Source organism: Sciurus carolinensis, chromosome 11 (genome assembly GCF_902686445.1).
Source record: "Sciurus carolinensis chromosome 11, mSciCar1.2, whole genome shotgun sequence".
NCBI lineage: Eukaryota > Metazoa > Chordata > Mammalia > Rodentia > Sciuridae > Sciurus > Sciurus carolinensis.
Genome location: NC_062223.1, coordinates 35522925 through 35547827, shown reverse-complemented (window position 1 = coordinate 35547827; position 24903 = coordinate 35522925). Strand labels below are relative to the sequence as shown.

Sequence of the window (24903 nt, the reverse complement as noted above, 5' to 3'; positions counted from 1 at the left end):
GACAAACTCTTTCAGCAGCCCAAATTTGACACCACGTTCGTTGAACTTGACAGATACCGAGGGATTTTTAAAGCGGAATTCGAATGCTTTTTGCTTATCAACGGTCCCATTTCCCCGCTATTGCCACAGATTCGCTAATGTCCTTGAATCATGGAAGATGGTTTGTGACTTATACATTTCGTCCTTTGAACTGCCCTTCTATTTCCTTCCTCATACGATCACCTTTCTGGAAAATGTAAGATCTTTTAAGGGCAAAAAAGAAATTATCATTGCATTCCTTCCCTTGCCCTGCTACCAAATCAAGAGCTCCTTCCTAGCTATCCAGGATCCTTCAAGAGTAGGAACTAATTTTATAGTTCTGGCTGCTTTTTGCACCTCCAAACGCAAGAGGGCGACAAAACCCAGGCTGTGCATAGGCGTTCCATGACGGCCGCTCCCGACGGGACGTCTTTACGTAGACGTTGGGGGCGGGGCCGCTGTGCGCGGTGACTGGCGGCGGCACTGGCGGCAGCTGGAGGCGTAATAGTTCGGGTCGTGGGCTTGGAGAAGTTCCGAGGCGGCGGTGGCGCCGGCGGCGACTTCGACAGCAGGAGCGGGCCCTGGGCTTGTCGCTCACCATGCCGACGGTGGAGGAGCTTTACCGCAACTATGGCATCCTAGCCGATGCCACGGAGCAAGTGGGCCAGGTGAGTCCCGGAGCGGCCTGCAGGGCCCGGAGCTCCGCGGCCTCTCTATAGCGCTGCCCGCCGCGCTTCCCGGGCCGGGCGGGGCTGCGGCTGCCCTGCCGCGGGCTCCCGGCCGCGCTGGGCTGTTTGGTCGGGGTGGACACTCCCTGGCAGTGTAGACTCCGGCGTCCCCCGGGAGAGCGGTCCCCCGGGTCCCAGGCTTCCCTGCCGCCCTCAGCCTGCCTTTCTCCCCGAGGCGATTCCCAACTCAGCCCCTTCAGGCTCACGTTCATCCTCTTTGCCCTGTAGATAGTCCTCTTAACTCTTTCTTCTCCGTTTCGGTAGAACTTAGCCTTTCAAAGATTAGGCTTAAAGTTTTCAAGAGGCCAAAACATAATCTTTTTGGAGGCAAAAGTTACTGTTAATTTAGGGAAAGTGCTTAAGATATCAAAACTTGTTTAAAAAAAAAAAAAAAGACAGAAAAGGGCCCTTTTCGATTAGACTTTAATGAGGACCCAAGGATTCATTCACTCAGTATCTGTTTTGAGTGTCTGCCGCGCACTAGGTGATGTGCTGGGCGCCGGAGGAAAAGATGGAAAAGATTTGTGTTCTTCCGAGAAGTGCATTTAGTGAGGGAGACTAGTGACCCAAGTAAATAAGAAAGATGAATTCAGTTTTGTTTTAAACGAAGAAAGTAGCACAGAACCGTGCAATGGCAATATCTTTAGAGGGGAAGGATGCAACTCTTAATAGAGTCTTCTGGCAAGGGCTCTCTGCAGCGTTTGCCCCAGGCACTGGTTTAGTTTTCAACTACTGTAGGACATTGAACTGTTGACAAGTAGTCGGGTGGGTATATTCTTGGGAACAAGGATCAGGCTGTCCTGGAGGTAAACTTGATTGTTTTATAAATCCCATGTCTTATCTTTTCATTGCTAGAACCTTTTGTGCTTCTGCTTACACATCCCATAGAGTAGAAGTTGGATGATCTTAGAAAGTCTAATAACAATAGCAGAGCATTGACAGTACACTTTGCGTCCTTTTCTTGGATGTGTGTAGTTCAAGTAGATCCTTCCTAAGCTGAGCAAAACAAACAAAAATATTATGTTGGGACCTTCTTGTAGCTTAACCTGGAATTGTGACTATACCAACTTCAAGTGCCAAATGATTTTTCTTCCCTACTTTATTTCCATTTTTGTAGGGAATTTCGCTATTGCCTGTTAGAAATGTGTACTGACACTGTTATAAATGTATATAGAGTGTGCTAGGTTAAGGAGGAGTTTTCTATTAAGACAAGATGAGGAAAACTGTGGTTATGGTTTGAATTTGTTGTTCCTAGAAAGAACTAGCAGTGAAGAATTCTCAATCCTTATATAATTTGTCTAGGCTTGATTGGGGAAGATTGTAGCAAATTAAGCTGCATAAATTTGACTTTGTTGCACATCAGCAAGAGGGGATGAGGTGGAGACTAGAACAGTGATTCTCACCTGCTTTGCAGATGGTGTTTTCCTGAAGAGATTTGAGGAATCCTATTTGGAAAACTTTGAAACTATATACATAGAGCTGTCTCATTCTTCACCTTCATTTTTGGTGGAGTAGAAGTTGTTTAACAACTGCCTACTGGGTATTTATTAGGGCAAGTGAAAACCAAGTTGGAATTTACATGTACAGGTTGAGTATCCATTATCTGAAATTCCTGGGACCACAAGTGTTTCAGATTTAATATTTTTTTCAGATTTTAGAATGTTTGCATAGCCTGTACAGGTAGAGCATCCCAAATCCAAAGTGTTTCAAAATTGAAACTGTTTAAGCACCAACATGACCTGTACTATGAGAAATTAAGATTTGCTGAGCTTTTCCTCTTAGGGCATCTTTAATTACAAAAGCTAAATTGAGTTGGGATTGTCTGTTCAAGAGGTCAACAATGTCTTTCTCAAAGCAAAAATCTGCTATTTAGGATGAGTATGTAAGAGACAGAAGTTTGGAGGGAAAAGGAAAAGGGACCTAAGTTTTTCCAGACCTTAACAAAGCCCATGATTTCATTTATTCAGTACATTTTTTGAACACATACCACGTACTGGGCACTAGAATATAGCATGTTTTCCTGTAAACAATGGCTGATCAGTGCCTTCGTGACACCATAATAAAAGCTATAGAGCAACTATTTAAGGTAAAAGATTGCTGCATAATGAAGTTTAGTGGAAGTGTAGTGATTTTCCTCCAGTTCATTGAATAATGGGAGAATGGAAGCTACACAAACTATAATGCCTACTAACTCCACTCTGTTACATAATACTCTTCCCTTTTAAAGAAAATACCTAAAGCTGCTCACCAAAAAAGATAGTGAGTTTCAGAATATTGCTTGAAATTTTAACTAACAAAGGCCAGAGCAGATTTGATGGAGTAGACACCATTAAATATTTGAATTTAGGAGATTTACCATCCAGACTTAAGTTTCCTGGCAGATTCTTATCTGGACACATTTCTGAGACTGTATTTGAGTTTGTTTTTAAGTTTGTCATTCCTTTTGACTTTTTTGATTTTCAGCCTTTGCCAGAGAGGTGAGCACACAAGTTGCTCAGATTGCTGCCACCCCCTCCCGAACTATTGTCAACGTTTCTTGGAGAGTGTGCCCTCGAAATGTATAAGGAAAGCACAAGTCCTCTGAGGTTTCATCAACCACTTTCTCTCAAGGAGATCATATCTTTCTCTTTTTGAACCTCCTTGGCACTGTTTCTATTTATTAATAATACTTCAGGTTTGTTTATTTAATTTCATGTGTGGACTTTCCTTATTCCTGTAAGGAGTTATAAAGTCTGGAGGTTGAGTTAAATCTATTTATTTGTTTATTTATTTACTTTTGCTTCTCTGGAGAGAGGGAGGGAGGGAGGGCATACATATATCGTGGATCAAATTGTACATTACTTTTTACTGTAAAGTATCTTAGAGGTTTCTTTAAATTAGATATTAAAAAGCTGCCAATATATGCAGCTTTAGAAATGTATTGAAGTATTTGCAGTTACAACTTGTTGGGATTACACATTTATCTAACTGAAATATATCACTGTGTTCGAAGGGGAAAAATAATCAGTGCTGTGTATTTGGAATATTTTCTTGTAGTAACATTCTACTTGTCACTAGGTCAGTGTGATTACTGAGAATTTCATGTTCATTTGTTTCCTACTTTGAGAACCACAAGTAATAACTACTGTACTTTACAGAGATTCGGTTTAAAAAAAAAAAAACAAAAAAACAGTATTTTCCCTGTGCTATAGCGCTGTAATTAGGAGAAAATCATTCCAAGAACTGACAAGAAAGAACATACTTTATTTTGCATTATATGAAGGGTAATTGGTTGAAGTCTTTGTTAGTAATAATCACTAAACTGTTTGATTAAACTAAGACCTACTGATGGTATAAACTTTGGAATCTGGTTTGAATGTGTTGAAACATATTAACTTCCCAAAGGTTCTACTGTGTTTGCAATGGTGTGTCCCATTTGAAATGTCTGCATGGAGCCTATATTTAGGGCTTAAATTTTACCTTTGAAGGTCCTAGATCTGAGAAGCACTTTCCCCTTTTTTGTTAAATAAGCTCTCAGAACATAAATTTGAAAGAGTCCAACTAAAGACGGTTGGTGTTAGGCAAAGATCTTGACTACAGAGCCCAGCAGAACTGTGTTTGGGTGCTAAATCTGCTCAACTTGCTGCATGGCCCTGGACAAATTATTTCACTTATGTGAGCCTCAGTTTTCTCACCAGAAAAATAAAGATGGTAGTAGCAAAACATGTAGACAAAGTATCACTCTGTCCCTGATTGACCTTCATCAAATCCTGCTAATGATTCCGTTTTATTTGATTCCAATTTTTTTTCCTTGGCATGGGGAAGGTTGCTATAAGCAGTTTTTTCATTTAATTTTAGACAGTGTAAGGTGTTTCTTCACATAACTTTAAAAGCAAAGCTTTAATTTTGAGTTAAAGAAAATTAGATTTGTGGTTCTCTGCAAAACGTAGGGATGTCAGAACTGTTCACAACTGATGTTTTGAAGCCTCTCTAGGAGCTATGAGACAAACCACAGGAATGTGAAATGGTAGAAAAATCAGCTGTGATATTTTAAACTATTGCACCGAAAAATATGTAATAACTCCTAAAGACTCATGTCAGCATTTCATGAGGAATCTAACTTTTTTCAGAAATTTCTTATTTAGGAATTGGTGTTCTGTTTAGTATATTGATAACTTTACATTCTATTTTATTTTTTTCTATTCAACATAGTATTGTCCATGAAAAAAAAGAACGTCATAAAATATTTTGATGACTTTACAGTTTATTGGATATTTGTTAATCATCCCCTCTTGACTGCGTGATGTAAGCTCACATGACTAAAGCACTAAGAGCGTCCCTTATGCAGTGTAAATGCACACTACGTTATGGGCAGTATTTGGTATCAAGATAATAATTCTTAAGGATTTTTTTCATTCATTAAAAGTTTTATTCAGATATCCACACAAAAGAAGTATGTGTAGTCTTATTCTGTATTCATCTGTTACTTGCCAGCTTGACCAATGCCATTTAATAAGAGGACTGGTTTAGAGGCAGCTGTATAGCAAGGATTAGGAACTTGTTGAGTCTTCCCTCTTAGAGTACTTAAGAATTCTTTTTAAAGGAAACAAACGAGCTTTGAATGTATTATTATTCTAATATGTGACTTTAGACTCTGTCTGAATCCAGATTTGGCTGGATTTATAGAATAAATTGTTACCACTATCCTATCCTAAGAGATGAGACAAAATTAAACTGTTCTTCCTAATCTTCCTGGAATTGCTTAATTTCAGAAATGTATTCCCTCTACTTTCTTCAAAGTACTAATTGGAAAGAGGGGTACACTTTTATTATTAAATGTAATGCAATTTTTTGAAAATTATGTGGTGTTCATTACCATTTTTAAGCATCATATGGTTAAAAAGCTAAAGTTGATGATCTCTAAAATGAAAAAAATGTTAGTAGATTAACTTTTTGCTTTTTCCACTTAAAATTAGAATCATCTTTCTCTCTTCCCTAACTGACAAATAAAATGGAGGTGTGGGTGAAGAGGAAACAAGGTGGAAAAATAGGTGTCTGATTTAAGCAGTAAAACTCCAAAAATAAGTTTTATTTCTTATCCTCTAAAAATTTAAAGCAGACCTGAACATCTTTGTTAAAGTCGTACTTAGATTCCCATCCTTCAAACTTATACTTCTTTTCTGTTTCATTCTTTCTTTCAGCATAAAGATGCCTATCAAGTGATATTGGATGGCGTGAAAGGCGGTACAAAGGAAAAACGATTAGCAGCTCAGTTTATTCCTAAATTCTTTAAGCATTTTCCAGAATTGGCTGATTCTGCTATCAATGCACAGTTAGACCTCTGTGAGGATGAAGATGTATCAGTAAGTTTATGATTGACTCTTTTCAACAATCTTTCAAATGTTTTTGGAGTAATAAAATCATAGTTATCATATCAATGCATAATAAAATATCACAGCATCTCCTGGCATTGTACTGCACCTAGGCTTAAATCTACATTTGAGAAAATGTATTAGCTCTTTCACCACCTTTTGTTTGTGAAAAATGCATGGAATAACAAAATGGCTTGTTTTATGTGTCCCATTATTCACTGTTAAAAATGGGTTGTGGCTCACATCTTTCTTGTATATTGTTATCCATTGTGCTATAAAATTAGACTGTTAATTAATACAATTTTAACACCCTTATATGTTTTTCATGGCAGAAAAATAATTGGCCACTGTAATAATTATATATGATTACTAGAATAAGAAGAAATCATTTCTCCTTGGAATAGAATTAACTGTTAGCATTTCTGGCTGCTGATAATAGGTTTCTAAGAATTTTCAACTATTATCTCCTGGCTTTTCAAATGAAATCAATGAATCACACGTTTCATACAGAGTTTGCTGGATGTAAACCCTGTGTGATTTTTAATGTAAAGCCTGATACATTAAAATCAGTATTTGGAATTGATCTTAACCACACGTGCTGTATAAGTATTCAATATTGAAAATTCTAAAATAGAGAGTTCCTGAATATGACATTGCCACAGAAGCTATTTTAAAGAAAGACTGTATTATATGCCCAAAGATAGTGAAAACCCAACAGTTGGATATAAACATTTGTTTGTAATCTCATATCCAGTCTCAGATATTATATTTACCATCCTTACCACTATATTTTGTGTGACATATTCTGTAAAATTTGAATATTAATTTGGAGCAGAGTGGCTCAAGCACAGTGCTACTCACCTGTCATTTCCACCCCCTCAGAACATTGAGGCAGGAGAACTGCTTGAGCCCAGAAGATGCTAGTGTGGTCAATATAGTGAGACTCTTTCTTTAAAAAAAAATGGAGCAAATTATTTTTCAAATTGCTAACAATCTCATGTTTTATATTTTAAAAACTACTCCTAATACGGTTGCTCTGTAGTTCAGTTTTCTTAAAAAGCTGAGTTCCTTGTTTTTAATGATGACAGCATTTGGTTAATTTTCTTTTTGAAATCATGCCCAGATTCGACGCCAAGCAATTAAAGAGCTGCCTCAATTTGCCACAGGAGAAAATCTTCCCCGAGTGGCAGATATACTAACCCAACTTTTGCAGACAGGTAATACATTTTATTATTACCTTTTTATACAACCTCTATTTGAAATAGTGACTTTTGCTTTTTATGCTTGGGTGGAGTGCCAAAGGTCCTACCTCAGAGGTTAAACTTCAATAATTTGAAATTTCGTGACTTCCGATTGTGTAATTTTTATTTTATTGCGTTTGGGAGGGCCTTGGGGGTTGAACCCAGGGCCTCACTCAGCAAACTCTTTATCACTGGGCTATGTCCTCTAATATGTAATTCTTGGTGATTTGTTTTTAATTCTGTTTACAGAGGTGTAAAGACTGAATTCTCTTGGGAATTTTGATGCATTATAATTTTACCCCCAGTTTCCTATAGTTCAATAATTGTACCATCTTAACATAGAAGTTTTTTAGGCATGCCTAGAAAACTGTCCTTATAAGGAAGATGCGTCTTTGGAGTACTTGAGATAATTGCTTAGGTATAAATTTGCTGTTAATGTAATCTGTAAAAATATGTTGAAGGCTAAATTTGAAAATGAAACAAATGGTATTTAAAATGTATTTCATCGTGCTGCTGTTTTCTCTATCCAGATGACTCTGCAGAATTTAACTTGGTAAACAATGCCCTGTTAAGTATATTTAAGATGGATGCAAAAGGTAAGGCCAGTTTTTACTCTGAATTGTTCTTGATGGCTTATGAAATTAGCTTGGTTAAGGACACATTTTGTGTTTACCCAGAGACTGTTGTATAAAAATTGCAGGTATTCTTAAAAAAAATAAATAAATAAAAAGATCTTTAAGTCAAGATGTTTGTGACTAGAAAATTACAGTAGAAATAGTTGCCAAAACAAATCATATTTCTCCTTTGGAATTCTGTTGGAAAAACTCCTTTTGTACTTTATAGAAATTCTTCCAAAATATTTGTTATTATTCATGATAAAAAAGAAAAGTTATCCTTGAGCTGATTCTAGCCAAGAACAAAATGTGTGTAGATTACTCCTGTATTGGGGCTATAGAAATTTCAAACTAACTTTTAGCCAGTATTGATGGTATCCATGATGTTCTGTTTGAAAATAAGTACTGTCCATTGAGTTGCATTTATTACTTCTTTACAGTATACATTGACTTGCTGCAGATAACTATTTTGTTTTGCAGGAACTTTAGGTGGCTTGTTTAGCCAAATACTTCAAGGAGAGGACATTGTTAGGGAACGAGCAATTAAATTCCTTTCTACAAAACTCAAGACTTTACCAGATGAAGTCTTAACAAAGGAAGTAGAGGAGCTTATCTTAACTGAATCTAAAAAGGTAAGCTGCTGTCATCATTGAATAGAAATTCTCTAAAGCAGTATAACAATTTCTAAATTGGCTGTATTTATCAGTGCTATATGTAGCTTGAGAAAAATGATACATCTCATTAGAAACACCACAGAACTCCAAGTTTCTCTTACATGGTATTTAGCACTTGTCCACTCATAATGATAAAGTATTAATTTAAAGGGATATAATCATATTTAAATCCTTCCTGGTGTTGTCCTCAAAATTTATCTTTTAGGACTGTTCAGATCACCTCTTTCAGGAAACTTCCTGGTTCCTACCTCTTTCTCTCACTTATGAAGTATATCATCATAGTATCACATTGAAATTATTTTTTCATCCTACCCCATGGCACTGTAAACTCTTACAAGAGGGTGAAACCATGCCTGTGTGTCTGTGTTCCCAACATGTAGTGTAGTTATAGATGCTAAAATTGGCAAGTTTGGGAACAGTTTACTTTTTCTGTATGTTCAAGAAGTTTCAACAGTTTCTCTATAATAGCACCACTCTCTTACTGATAAAATTTCTTCCTTGAACAAGGCATAGCTTTCCTGGAAATACCAAAATAATAGTCTGATACGGGTATGTTATGATTGCAAGCTCCTTTGTAAACACAAAGGGTTAAATCCCCTGATATGAGACTTAAAATAAGACTAGGTCTACTATTGTGTTTGCAGTTACCCATAATTTTGCAAATGAGGCTACTTAATTGTAGAAAACAATATGACTTAACATCTTCCTACAGAATTTCTCGATCATTTTTGTCACTCTCTAAAGAGCCTGTTTAATGTATATTTTCTTAACCACTCTTTTTAATGCCACAGGCATACTGTATATCTGTTTACGTTCTGGGTGTGTATCTTGTGCTTTGCAGGTAACCATGTAAAATTTCCTAAGAATGAATTTTTGCCCCCTTGGAGAATGCATGGCTTAGTCTAAAGCTAGAAGTTGTCCTTTCATCAGTATTTCAAACATTAATATCAAACTGACTTTAGTAACTAAAATAAATTTACCATTCTTTCAGTTTGGATCTTTCTGCCCATTCAAGTGATAAAGATATTATTACTCTGAATTGTCTTTTTCCAGGTCTTGGAAGATGTGACTGGTGAAGAATTTGTTTTGTTCATGAAGATACTATCTGGGTTAAAAAGCTTACAGACAGTGAGTGGAAGACAGCAGTTGGTCGAGCTGGTGGCTGAACAGGCTGACCTAGAACAGACCTTCAACCCCTCGGATCCTGACTGTGTGGACAGGCTCTTACAGTGCACGCGGCAGGCAGTACCCCTCTTCTCTGTGAGCACTTTGTTTTACATAGCTGGTATTTTGATCACTCTATTACCTGTGTATATTTCTATAGATATTCACTTGAACAATCTTCTCAGATCTTTCCATAAAAGCACTCATAACACACTGGGGTGAATACTTTACGAAGGCTAGCATGGGGTTTGTGAGAAACAAAAGCAGGAAGAAATTTCATTAAAGCCTTGCTTTTTAAGTCATGCAGATTTTGCATTCTGCCTCTAGCTTTGTGTTTTCCCTGGCCATGGGTCTTCTGGGATATGTGTATCTTAGTTTAAAACACACAAGTTTAAGAAAGGGTCTGCTCTTTTTAGAAATATGTTGTCTGAAAATGCAACACTAACCCTCCTGAATTTGACCTGAAATTGATTTACTTCTTTGATGGAAGAGTTCGAAGAGGTATAGATGCCCCAGTGCTGCAGGTGACTGCAGTGAAGTGCACATTGTTCACTGATGTTATTTCTGGGGTACCCTAGGGCATGTGTTATATTTTATTTTTAGTTGCAGTACTTGATGCCGTTGTGCTTAGCTAACACTTTTGAATCACATTCTACTGTAATATTTGAGAAAGTATTTTTCCTTTTTTTTTTTTTTTTTTTTTTTGACAACTCAGTATTCTTTGGATTTTTATACAGAAAAATGTCCATTCCACAAGGTTCGTGACTTATTTCTGTGAGCAAGTTCTCCCTAACCTCAGTACATTGACTACCCCTGTGGAGGGTCTGGATATACAGTTAGAGGTAAGAGAAAAGTCCTGCTTTCTGCACTGAAAAGGCAAAAATATAGCGTTGTATTTTAACAAATATGTAACTACTAACAGATCTGATTTCTAAGGGAGCAATTTAAATGTCTGGTAATGGCTAGCCAGTGATTTCCTAGGCCAGGATTAATTGCATAGAAATGATTTATGGGTTCAATTATAGTTTTCTGCAATGGAAAAGCACTGCCTAAAGATTGCATCATGGTCCTTGGAATCCTTAATATTTTTAAATAACACATGACAATTTCTATCTCTATACCTAACTGATAGAACCAGATTTAAACTAGATTAACAAAATATCCTTAACTTCTGATCAATGGAATTAACTTTTTTCCTGCCTTTTATCTTAACTGTAGTATACATACACATTTTTTTTTACAGCATCTGTAATACTTTACATTTATTTATATGTATCTCCCTATATGTAACCTGATTCATCTCTGCATCCCCAGAATCTAGTACAGAGCCTGATTCTGAAGAGCACCTATCTGGGACAGCAAAGTCTCACTATGCAGTGACACCATAGTTTACTTCAGATGTCCTGAGCTAGGCTCCTCAGATTGGGACTGATTAAGGAAGGGACAGACATTTAGAATATTGGCAACTATACCAATATTTTGAGTTACTATCTAGAGACAAAGAATAATAGTAAATGAAACCCACCTTAAATGCTAGTAAATAATTCTTTGCTATTAAAAGTTCTAAGTGTCTTTTTATAGTAAAAGCTAAGTTTGTTAACATTTATTTTTATATTATAATTGATATTATCATTATTGCCCTATAGCAGAAAGTGTGCATATACTTTTCTGTATTTTTAGATACATTAGGAATCATGAGACTTGGGTTTTAGAGATCTCTGCCATTCATATACATTGTTACTTACTATGTCACATAATTTCTGACCTTCACTTTCCTCAACAGTAAAAAAGTAGGGCTGCATTTCTAAGATTTTTTTTCACAGTTCAAACATGAAGATTCTATAAAAGCATAATAGAAAACAAACAAGTCTTCAAGAGTTTTCTAGAATTACTCTCATTTTACCATCCTCACTCACTAAAAAAATAATAATAGTAAATTGTGTGTTTTAGGTATTAAAATTGTTGGCGGAGATGAGTTCATTTTGTGGTGATATGGAGAAGCTAGAAACAAATTTAAGAAAACTATTTGATAAGTTATTGGTAAGAACTTTTGTTTCCTTTTGGTATAATCAGTAAATAGCTTTAAAGACTAATTTAGTATTAATTGATGACAGAGAACCAGCTTTTGAAATTTAGACTAGGTAATAATTCTATTAAGTATTAGCTGGTCAGGCAAATTTTGTCCACTTTTTTTAAAAGTCTGTTTTCATCTTGGTATTTCTTCTGTTGATGCTTTGCATAATGTTATACAGAATTTAGATAGTAGATCTTTCTCTTGTTCATATCAAAATATCTTTATGTGAAAGAAATTAACAACTCTTCCAATTGTGCTAAATAGTCTCAAAACTAAAGTTAGCATTGCAAAGAATCATTTGTTCCAGGCCACCAACTAGGTTGCATCCTGAGGCAAAGTAACTTTAGCAACCAGAAAAAAAATCTGTCATTTAAGTTATAATTGTGGAGAAAATAGGCCATCTGATAAAAATCACTATCAGCATCACTGAATGATTTTCTTGTTTGACGGGAGCAGTTGTATAACTGGTAAAATGATTAACCATAGGCCCTTGGCATGAATTGAGTCATCCACCATCTGCTGTTCTTCCAGACCTACAATACCTACTGAAGTGTAATAGCACTGATATTGAATGCCTTTGGTCATATTTTCAATGTAAAGATAATCAGTACCTAAAACAGGATGGACTCATGTTCTCAAAAACAATTTTGGAGTCCCTAAGAGCATCAACTTTTGATCTCAACTCAGATCAAATCCTGATTCTTAACTTTAATTCCTTTGTTTGTATAAGTCCTAACCTTAGCTACTTTCATTTTCATTATTAGTAGTGGCAGTTGTAACAGGTTATTAAGGAAAGCTGACGTGCTAGAGCATTGATCCAATAGGTAAAAGAAAGATCTTGCTTAAATTTCTGGTTTTGGAAGTTTTTAATATTCCATGTCTTAAAAGTATGCCTTTTAGTTACTTGAGTATTTCTTTATAATTAGCATGTTTAGAGAGGATAGCAAACGTCTCTGTACTTTCATCCCCTAGGAATACATGCCTCTCCCTCCAGAAGAAGCAGAAAATGGGGAGAATGCTGGTAATGAAGAACCCAAGCTGCAGTTCAGTTATGTGGAATGTTTGTTGTACAGTTTTCATCAGTTGGGCCGAAAACTTCCAGATTTCTTAACAGCCAAACTGAATGCAGAAAAGCTCAAAGATTTCAAAATCAGGTGATATGATCGAGGTGGTTCAGACCTTGACAAAGGTGATAGCTATCTTGAATCTCCCTGGGTTTTGTTTTGGTTCTACAAGAACAATTGCTCCACCCTTTACACAGTGGAATAGACTGGAAAGTCCAAAAAATAGGCATGTATGTAAACACATGACAGCTTTTTGTGTTATTATGTATGTAAACACATGACAGCTTATTTGTGGCATAACAAATCCATTGGGGAAATGAACTTTATAAAAAAAAAAAAAAAAAACTCTGGCTCTTCTGATTTGCTTTATTATTTTGAGCAGGCCCCATAACCTCTTTAACCCCCTAAATTTTTCGCATCTGTTATATTTGAGTGATATAGGACCTGCCTACCTCATTAGAGATGTGGGAATTTAATGAGGCAGTGAATGTAACAGTTTTAGCAAATGCCTGGCACATAGTTGGTACTCAGTAGCCTGTAGCTGCTAGTGTTAGTAATATAGTGTTACAATAGGAATAGTGCTAAATCAACATAGGTAGTTTTCATCAAGACAGTTTGTTTTGAATCATTCTATTAACAAAATTCACATCTTAAATTTTGAAATGTGGAGCCACAGTGTCACCTTTACTGTCCTCTATTGTGCCTGAGGGACTGATTGAATACTTGATGAAATCCTGGATTAGAAACAGACAACCTAAGAAATTGTTCTTTAATTTATTGGTCATATGCCATTTTCTGCACTTAGTATCATTTTGCTATGGTTGAAGATTGTTTTAGAGCAAAATTGGAATGATGAATTGCTAATTAAATACTTTTTCATTTAGGCTGCAGTACTTTGCACGGGGCCTGCAGGTTTATATCAGACAACTTCGCTTGGCTCTCCAGGGTAAAACAGGCGAGGCCTTAAAAACAGAAGAGGTAAGAATTTTGACTCAATGTCTCATTAACTGCTAATTCCATAACAAACTGACTAGGTTTGTGTTGAGATTTTAGGTTTCCCTAATCTTGCCTAATTTAATCAGTCTTCATCCTAGTCCTAATGGAGTACTTGAAACTTCCATTCTGTCTTCCTATAACTTAAAATGATTTCTTCTTAAAAAAAACTCCTGTGTGTTTCTATCCTTGTATTATACATTTTCCAGGTAAATTATGGATGACACTTTAATAATGTTCTAACCTTTTGAGGGAATATATGATTTATTTTCTTTGGCACTTTGTACTTTTGTAGAGTCAAGAAATAGGAATAAGCATTATCTAGATTTAAACCAAGGAGTTCTCTAATTGTAGAAATGATTCTGAAAGAGAAGTTTTAATTATTGTAGTTCTGTGTCAGAATGGAATATGTACATAGAAGTTAATGGCATTTTAATTTAAATGTTTTCACTTTGCAGAATAAGATTAAAGTTGTTGCATTGAAAATAACGAACAATATCAATGTTTTAATCAAGGTAAGTCTTTCTTTTCTTACATAACCCTCCCAGCTAGCTAGAAAGACAGTGCAAGGTTTTCCATGGTTTTTTAAATCTGTAATGGTAGTGTTTAACAAAAGATGCCATTTCTTCCTCAATATTTGGCTTTTTGAAGCTTTATACTTTTTTAATACCAAGTGGCATTTTTGCAGCTATCATAAAATCACACATTATGTACTTTATTTAAAGGTTTTACAGAAGATAAAGGAAGCATGCAAATCTCCTCTGGCTCAAAGCATTGCAGCAGATAGATTTAGACTCAGAAATTTCCATGACTTTAAGTTGTAATGCCCTTATGCTGTTGGATCCTTCTGCATAGCCAGCAAAATTTCATATGACTTACTCCGAGAAAGGACGTGTGCTCTATAGCACATGAAATGTCTTCCTGTGACCTTTTTTGTAATCTTGTCCGCATAATAAATTCAGAACTTTTTGCACTGTATGGTAGGGCACACCTTATCTTTAAGCCATAATTACTTTTCAGGTCTGTTCACTCTTCCCAAGTATCTGCTGACATATTTGTAATATCTAGAGCATGGAGAATACTAGTTAGTGTGTCTTAAAGCTAATTTGATAAAATCCTAGGGAGTAATTATTTTTTCTCAAAAGAGAGAGGGAAGCATTTCAGAGAAAGTGAAAGTAAATTAGACAGTGAGGAGTCTGTGTGTTATTGCCAAGTAGAAAAGTGAAAAGGTAAGAAGAGGTAAGAAGACTAGTTCACCTCTCCAAAGGAAATTTTTATAATAGTTACTGTTTATTACCACTCTTAAATACAGGTAACAATTTCACACAGTAAATTTATTAAAATGCAAGTTTTGACTTTATTTCAATAAGCGGTACAAATCTTACGTTGAAGATAAATTCTTTTTTAAATTTGACAAGTGCACGTGTGACCTAATTCATACACATGAGAAACTTTCATCTTCATGAAAACATAATGATTCAGAGTAAAATGTATGGGAAAGACATGAATAGGATCAGCAGCCTGTGGTAGGATATCCTACCAGAAAATCCAGAACTTTTTAAAATTGAGTAGGAATGTGACACGATTGGGTTTTTGTTGTTGTTTTAGGGGAAGCACAGGAAACACTGGTGTACTGTGGACCATCCTTGGCATTTTCACTTTCTTTTAGTTTCCCCCTAGTGGACTCATCTTATTCCACCACTTACCTTTTATGAATTCCCAAACTATACCTCAGTTTCCTGTTGTCATTTGAGATTTAAGATAACTTACCAGTCAAACACAAATTAATATATGAGCAAAAGGAAGTCTAATAGACAGAGGAATGAGATAGGGAAAAGCAGGGATCATGAACTGAAGTCAGTTTCTATGTATGTGTGAATATGTCACAATGAATCCCAACTACTATGTAAACCATAAAGCTCTAGTAAGAAAAATTTAAAATAAGGAAACTTAAATTGAAGACACTGCATGTGGTTTCTTTTCTCAGCTAGGAACATTACTTACATACTAAATCCCTCGAACTAGAAACTTCAGGCATTTTTTTACTCAAAGTGTGTTTTGTTGGCCAATTCACTGCATTTATCCAACATACTAGACTCAAGTTTTATGGAATTGGACATGGTGGTTTAATTAGTATACTTATTTTAAATGGGAAAAAATGTGTACTTTTATTGAATATTACCTGTATACAAAAAAAATTAAAGCTATTAATAAGTGTTTATGGTTGGCTGGGATTATAGCTAAGTGGTAGAGTGCTTGCCTAGCATATGTGAATCACAGGGTTTGATCCTCAGCACCACATAAAAATAAATAAATAAAATAAAGGTATTGTGTCCATCTACAACTAAAAAAATATATAATGTGTTTAGCAATCCATTCATAGTTTGGAAGATAATGAGGCTAGGTTATTAAAGTTCTGAATTATTTTAACATTTAAATTCAGCAGTCATTTGCATTTGTACCACCTATTGGTAACTTGGTATTTGCCTTATAATTTTTCCCTTATTGATCATTTATTTATAGATATTTAGAGGAGGAAAACATGATTAACCAGGACTTTAGTTTTGTTCTAATTTTGAACCACTTAAAAATTTGCAAAAGCAAATGAAGATTGCACCATTGTGTTTTCCTAAACCCACCTTGGTGACTGCATTTATGCAAAAGAAAATACTTATCTGTTGACTTTGTTTATTAAAATCGGTAGATACTGTTTTATCTGAACCTTGAAATGATACTTTAAAATTGGTTTCATTCTAAGTGATGTGCACAAAATTACATAGTGGGGCAATTGGTATGATTTGGAAACAAAATTGTCCCTGTTTACGTCTATTTTGCAATTTTAATCACCAGCACAAGAAGGATAAATCAAAGCTTCCTTCATTTAATCCCCCACTTTTTTTCTTTTTTTTTTTTTTTTTTTTTTTTTTTTTTGGTGGTTCTGGGTATTGAACCCAGGGCCTCACACAGCCTTTAAAATGTGTCTTCCTGCTTCCTACCATCACCACAGCTCCCTGCTACCAACAGAAACACTAGAAATTTTGTCTAATATTCTCTCTTCCCAGGATCTCTTCCATATTCCTCCTTCATATAAGAGCACAGTAACATTATCCTGGAAACCTGTACAGAAGGTTGAGATTGGGTAAGTAATATCTTTACAAGGGATTTGAGGGTTATCAAAATCTGAGTTCACTTGTTGCTTTACCATACAAAAGGGTACATTATCTAGTTTGGTGATTCTCAAGAATATGTTAAAATATTACTATTAGAAAGCATAGTTTCAAATATGAAATCTGATTCCAGTATTTGTAAAATTAACTGGTCAAATACAACTCTGGAACTCTGGCCTTGTTTGTATACCTAGAGCAAAGCTAGATTTTTCTAACAGTTTCACAAAATGATGTAAGTCTAAGCAGTTACACATTCAAGGTTATGTTATAGCCTAATAAATGCCCTTTGACAATGTATAATCAAGCCACAGACTGATTAGATGATTTGGAGCATTATTTCTTCTTTTTTTTTTTGGGTGCTGGGGATTGGAACCCAGGGCCTTGTGCTTACAAGGCAAGCGCTCTACCGACTGAGCTATCTCCCCAGTCCCTATTTCTTCTTTTTCTGATGGGACTGTTCTCTTGAGTTTTACAGCAGATATGCTATTAAAAACATATAGGTAATTTCTGGCATAACAGAATGTTTTTAATTACTGCTCTTCTATTACAGGCAAAAGAGAGCCAACGAAGATACAACCTCAGGTTCACCGCCCAAGAAATCTCCAGCAGGACCAAAAAGGGATGCCAGGCAGATTTATAACCCCCCCAGTGGGAAATATAGCAGCAATTTGGGCAACTTTAATTATGGTGAGCGTTTCCGTTTGGGTACAAGTAGTATGAAAGATTAGGCAGAAACTGAATTGTACTTAATTTTAATTATTAATTATACTTCGTATCTGTTAGGTGACTCTTCTGAGCTAGCTTAAGAATGAAAGTTGTTGGGAAAACAATTTCTTCCATTCCTTTCTAACTTTTCCTTATGGACTCACTGAATTGAGCATGCAACACTTAAGCACTTAAATAAAAATATGCTTCATGTATTCAGAGGAAACAACAGAAATGAAAGAAAGTTGGCATGAACCATCCAGTCCTTGCTTTCCCAGTTCTAGCTTCCAGGCAAAACATTCTGGGATGAGGGTTATAGCTCAGTGGAAGAATACAAGCTCCTTCAGGGATGAGTGTAGCTTCTAGCCTTTTGGGGATCTTGTCTGCCTTTTTCTTGTTCAAAGGGATAAGTCTTGAAAGTAGAGTCACATATTCAAGCATCATCTGATAGGGAAGATGTGTTCTATTGCAGTCTCTCCCTTTGCCCAGAGTGTGTCTTTCTGTCATTGCTTCCCACACCTCCTTGGCTAGGAGAGCTTCCCCTAGTCCATTCTCTCCTAAGGCTGTGAAATCAGAAGTAAAGTTTCTCTCTCATTGGTTTCTTTCTTCATGGATCCTTTTTTAAAAGAATGGACAAAAATACCAGTTTAGCTGCTTATCTTGCTTAGGTAGACAAAGCAATACCACCAACTTAACATGCTTGTGGTTGTTCTTGACTGCCAATCAATTAATTTTGCAGTATTAGAATATATCCTGAACCATATACTCTTTGTTTCCAAGTGAGATAGACTGAGAAAGGAACCCTTCTACTCCAGTCAGCTCCTGAAGACAACTTTAGGAACTACTTCAGAACTCTACTCTCACAATAATATGTAAAAGTGCATCTCTTCACCTCTTATCTGAAAAATAAGGATAACAGAGCTCTTTATCATTTTACTAATTTCTTTTTTTTTTTTTTTGCTTTATAAACAAGGTGTTTGGTTTCCACAAATTATTTCACCTTCCTAATACATTTTTAATCAAATTATTTGTAAATACACAGCCATGTTTAGTTTCCTTCCTATACACAAAGTTCCCCATTAGCCCAGAAGTACTAAACATTCTATATTTTCTGACTTGTGTCCTTTTTCTTTAGCCTTTTTAGAATATATGAATAATTCTTAAAGTATAATATTAAGCCGTGCATGGTAGTGCACACCTGTAATCCCAGCTACTCAAGAGACTGAGTAGGAAGATCACAAGTTCCAGGCCAGCCTGTTGTAGAGTACTTGGCTAGCATGTGTGAGGCCCTGGGTTCAAGTCCTAGTATGCCAAAAAATAATAATTTTAACTGGAAGTAGTTTTTTTAAGAATACAAAGCTGGAAACCATTGAAAATATTGTGAAAATGCAGACTGGTACTTTAGGATAAAGCCCTTCAAAACCAAGAAAATTTGATGAATTCCTACACTATAAAAAACAAATGTGTCAGTCAACCAGTATTAAAAAAAACTGCATGAAGTAGTACCTTCATCCCAGTAGTTCGGGAGGCTGAGGCAGGATGATGGAGAGTTCAGAGCCCGTCTCAACAATTAAGTGAAGCTCTGTCTCACAATAAAACATTAAAAGGGCCTGGGGATATGTTGCTCAGTGGTTATGGTACCAAAAATAATAATATAATAATACCTTTATACAGTATTTAATATACTCACTAGGCGTGGCTGAACAATTGGGGGTAAACCTGTTCTTCATATGAAAATTGGAAAGGTATTCAGTAGTCTTACCTTTAGCCAATAATTTTTAAGGTGTTTATTTGGTAAGTGTGTTGATGTTGAAGAAAACACTATGAAAATGAAGATTTTATGAGCTGGAGGTATATCTCAGTGATAGAATGGTAAAGTGCTACAAGGTTCTAAGCATAATCCCTACCACCACCACCAAAAAAAAAAAAAGAGTTGTGCACTTTAAACATATACAGTAAAATAATAATATATTTCTTAAATATTTTATAATAAGTATGGTGAGGGGAAAATATGCAGACATCAGCACTGATGGGCCCAAGTCTAAACATTAAAAACTGCAGGACTTACAGCCCACCAAAAGCTGCTGTCTCCCTGAATGTAGCCATTGTCACTACATCTGTCACTGAGAGCATCATGTCCTCAGACAGACCACCTCGATTTTTTTTCAGAATTGATCACTGATCGGTCAAGATATTTTGCACAGATGGCAAAATACACTTTGAAGACCAACAGGTTTTTTTTAATTTCATATTAAATATTGAGATTATTACAGTTTCATAATCAACTTTGGTAGTGACAGGCACCAACATAAACTAAGTATAGGTATCTTAACATTGTCACCTTGTATGTGTTCCCTAGGGTAACTAGCATTAATAACATCATTTTTAAATGGTTTATATGTAAATCCACATACAAAAAATGTTGGCTAAACTAGGGAAAGATCTATTTAGTTTTCTTTCTCAATTGAATTATTTCCTTCTAGGGAAAAAAGATGTCAGAACATCACCCTAATAAGCAATAATGGCAAAAAAAAAAAAAAATGGATTGATGGATTATTAAGTTGATTTAAAAGGTATTTTTCAAGCCATCAACATCGTGGATCCAAAAGCAAGTTGTAGCTCAGTGGTAGAGGACTTGCCTAGCATGTGTGGAGCACTGGGTTTGATCCTCAGCACCACATGTAGATAAATAAATAAAATTATTGTGTCCATGGACAACTAAAAAAAGACTAATTTTTTTTTTTAAATTTTAAAAAAGATTTAAAAAAAAAAGATTTCCTTAGTGTTGCTAAAAAAATTGCTAGAATGAGGAAGTTTAAAAGTGAAGGGATTTGATCTCATTTACATGCAATTAAGAAGTTCAGCTTTCCTTATAACTTCAGTCCATTTTCACTGGAAAGACTTTTGAGGAATATTTTTCTGGGGCTGTGAAAGCAACTGACCAGTGGATCAAAGACTGTTCTCCTGTGTGAAACAAGTAACTTGGATTTTTCAGCAAAGTATATGTAACTTATACCACTAATTCAAAACACACACACACAGAGCAAAACTTTAGGAAGTTCACACAGCTCATAAAGCAGTGAAAAGAACTCTGCCTTTACATCCATGTTTTTATGAACACAGGTGCTTTAAATATTGTGATCAAAACAAAAGAAATTCCCTATTTGTTAAATTTGAAAGGAACATTTTTTCAGTCTAGCCTAGTTTTTTAAAAACTCATTAAAGACCAATGATTTTGTTAATTCCATATTAAGTATAGAATTTTTATGGTTTCGTCAACTATCTTTGGTAGTGATAAACACCAAAATAAAGAACTAACAAGTATAATTATAACCTTTTACCTTGAAACAGCTTAGTTAATGGGTTACATTTAATTTAGCAGGTACTATGAATGTATATGGCACTTAGATGTATATACATTTTGCAATATGTGCTTCAGAATAAATGTTACTCTGGTTTTAAGTACAAAATGAACATGGAAATGAATAAGCAGGAAAAAAAGTTTTGCTTTTAAAGGGCCTACTGCTACTTTCAAAGGCACAAGCTGTATTTCTTCTGTTTGCTCTCCCATGAAGTCCTAGCAAGACCTAAACCCTTGTTCGCTTTTTCGTAGAGCAGAGAGGAGCCTTCAGGGGAAGTAGAGGTGGCCGAGGTTGGGGAACACGAGGAAATCGTAGTCGAGGAAGACTCTACTGAGTAAGATATCACATTCTTCAACATTGTCATGAGCTTAATATACTTAAATTCTACTATTCATTGGATTGCCGGGGATGTCCCTTTAAAGGACTGCTGCCTTCAGCTAAAAACTTAATGTTCTTTATACCTTTGTATGTATGATCTACTTTTGTAACAGACCATGGTTGTGTCCAAGGTAAAACCTCAATAATATTTTTGGATGCTTTGTCCACAATCTTGACTTGTTTTTCCAATATCATCATTATTCAGACTTCATATTGTGAATATTTTTGCTTTTAAACATCTTGATAACTTGTTATTGAGAGCTTTTGAGTCTAAATGTAATGAAATTCAGTTTCGTTCTGATATCTGGTAAAGATCATCAGTTTTGAAAGGTTACTGATTTTCCTCTCCCCTTAGTTTTTTGCCCAATAGATGGAGAAGAGTAATGCTCAATCTTGACATTTTTCATTGTTTTTTTTTTAATAAAGCTGCTAGGCAATGGTGCAGCATTTTCACCTACTGTCATAAACACAAAATACTTACCAGCTTTCTTAAAATGTAGAAATGATAATACATTTTTAGGAGGAAGTAAGTTGCTTTGCACTGCTTACATTGTACTCTTCTCCATGTATTGGGATACAGCTTTGGAACGTGGGATCTTACTGTTCGAATAGAAATGTGTATGTATAATATACATTCACACATACATAAGCACATGTATGTGTATGTGTGTATATATATGCATGCCGCAAAACTGAGTACACAACAAATCAATATTTTAAATTCCAGGAACGGGTAGTCTTTGACATGGTGATTATCCTTTTGAGGCTAAATCCACTATTCACTTGTTATCTATGGTTTTACTTCCAGTAGAGAGGAATTTTGAGTCAGTTGCACTTACATGATTATTGTTATTTAAAACTAAAAATAAAGGCTGTATATTCAAAGATAAAATGTGGAGATCCCTGTTGGTGAAATACAGCCAAATGTGATGTACATATAGAATTTCACAGGATGAGATAGTATAATTTAGGATTTGGAGATTTAATAACCAGGGCTACCGAGGAAAAAATGACTTGATAACATAGTACCAATAAGTAAGGGATGCTCTCTTGGTTTGCTTTTGCCACTTTCAAGATTTTAACTTCTCAGGTTATTAGCCAAATTATTGTATAAGTTAGCTAATAGAATCTCTAGGTTAAACAACAGATGGGAGGTTTGTGGAGTGTCTAATGTCATGGGCATTTTTAATAGCATAGACCCTTCGCCCTGCATTTGAATGTTTCATATATTTTTGTTCCTTAGTTAATCTTCCCTTCCCAAGTTTGCTATTCAAATCAAATGCCACAATGACATTTCTAGTAATTTGATGTATTTTTTGAGGAATAGTTTGTGATTCCAATGCAGGTGTCATTGTTATCATTATTTCTACACTGGGAAAAACGCAAAACCCCTATGTTAGAAGTACTGCATACGTTTATGAGGAAAGTATTTTTTAAAAGGCTAGAATGATACAAATGAGCATTAAGAAGCTGGTCAGCTTAACTGTGGAGTGGTGGCCATAACCTAGACATTCCAAAGACTGAGCTGACCTAAGCTCCCTTGGAATCTGAACAGACATAGGAACACTGAATTGCCATTTAAAACTAACCAGCTAGTCTGGACCTCAGATAGCCAGTGGCCTAAAGCCATTTCAAGGACAAACCCTATTGGAAATACAGCTATATAAATTTGAACATTAAGTGTACTTTTTCCTTCTCTTTTTTAAAGTATATTTGTAAACTCAAAGCTGAGCAGAAGTGACTTGCTTTCTCAAGTTTTGATACTGAGTTGACTGTGTTCCTTCCCTCACCACCTCATTGTTCTCCTTCCCATTCCTAAGGCAATAGATCACAACTTAGGGGTTTTTTCTTTTTTTTTTTTTTTGTTTTTTGTTTGTTTGTTTGTTTTCTCCATAGCTCTGAATGAAAAACTTCATGCCATGAATTTTTTTCTTTTGCAAGACACCTGTTTATCACCTTGTTTAAATGTAAATGTTCCCTTATGCTTTTGAAATAAATTTCCTTTTGTAATTTTGTTTTGTGTCTTGATGTGTTATAATTATAACTTCAGAATCTTGGATATTTATTAACATTCACTGATTGCTTTTCATGTCAGGCAGTGTGTTAGACCTTGAAAATATAAAGATAGACAATACACTGCTGTTTGAAGGCTTGATCAAATCTTGTAAGTTATCTCATTTGGATTTGTTTTTATGCACTGTGTATCTTCTGAAAACAAGGACTTGGTTCTTTAGGTCAAAACAAAACATCAGATACTCACCAAATCAACATGAAGTACACCATTTTCATTATAGAGGAATATGTGAAGGAAGTTGGAACTACTTTAACTATCAGTGTTTACTAAAAAGCCTTTCTGAAGTAGTACCAAGGATGTTAGAAATGCTAGAAAGCCAATTTGTAAGTGGGTCATGATAAAATAATTAAATTCCTAGTCCTACAACTTGAAGTACCATCTACATGCTCAGAACTGCCAACTTTTTATCTCCATTATTTCTTGCCCGGAGTTTCAACATCTCCTAATTGATCCCCCAGGTATTACACTTAATTCAGTTCTAAAGAGCAGCAAAGAGACATCCACTCTTCTGCTTGAAGCTGTTCAATGGCTCCCCATTTCAGAAGAGAAATCAAAAGCATTATAGTGGCTTTTAATTTTTCACCTTAGCTGCTATTCCCTTTGATCACTCTGCCCCAAGCAGTTCGCTTCATGCAGGCCAGGCAAAGACATCCTCCTGCCCTAGAACCTTAGCCGTACCTATGCTGAGTGATTCGTCCTTACATTCACATATTTTAACCATATCTTTCATGCCCTCAAAGAATCCTAGTTGCTACAATAATACTCCTTCTAACTGCACCAAAACTCCAAATCTCACTTACCCTACCATATGGTCCCAAGTGTTTACCAACTTTATTTACTGCCTCTCCTTGCCAGAATATCATGTGGCTGAAATACCACAACAGTAGGAGTTTTTGCATTTTGTTCACTTAAAATCTCAACATCTAGAACAGAACTTTTAAACGTAAATTGAAGGCACTGTTTTTTCGACCTGGGAAAATAGTAATGAAAAGGACAGGTGAACTCCCATGGAGCCTCACAAAGCCAGTATCACTAACAAGTGCTGGGACACTGAAGCATTCTAATGTGTGAGAACTTACAAAAAGGCCAAAAAACACCAGAGGGTAGTAATTTGAGCTGAGACCTGGATGACCTTGAGCCAGCCTAGTAAAGATCTCCAGGAAAAGTAATTAAGATGAACCCACAGGACACTTGGTTGTTAACAGTGTGTCAGGCTGTGCTAGAGAATGCACTACCTCAAAAGCTCTTAGGTTCCCAATCTTGAACCCAGAGCTGAATTCCCAAAACTACTCTCAG

The 24903-nt window shown here is 35.7% G+C and overlaps 1 protein-coding gene across 2 annotated transcripts; it reads left to right on the top strand.

Annotated features, from left to right (window-relative positions):
* The first annotated feature begins 474 nt into the window (after positions 1-474).
* On the top strand, positions 475-23548 carry Api5 (apoptosis inhibitor 5). 2 transcript variants are annotated; one of them, XM_047518096.1, is made up of 14 exons: positions 475-686; positions 5927-6088; positions 7221-7314; positions 7869-7934; positions 8433-8584; positions 9680-9886; positions 10528-10632; positions 11741-11830; positions 12837-13018; positions 13813-13906; positions 14380-14436; positions 16984-17060; positions 17639-17775; positions 21412-23548. In XM_047518096.1, exons 1-14 carry the CDS (start codon positions 618-620, stop codon positions 21432-21434), a joined length of 1515 nt encoding a protein of 504 aa, XP_047374052.1. In that variant the 5' UTR covers positions 475-617; the 3' UTR covers positions 21435-23548. The 2 variants fall into 2 exon arrangements, with proteins under 2 accessions (XP_047374052.1, XP_047374051.1); XM_047518095.1 differs by having other exon boundaries at positions 21407-23548.
* The last annotated feature ends 1355 nt before the right edge of the window (positions 23549-24903 follow it).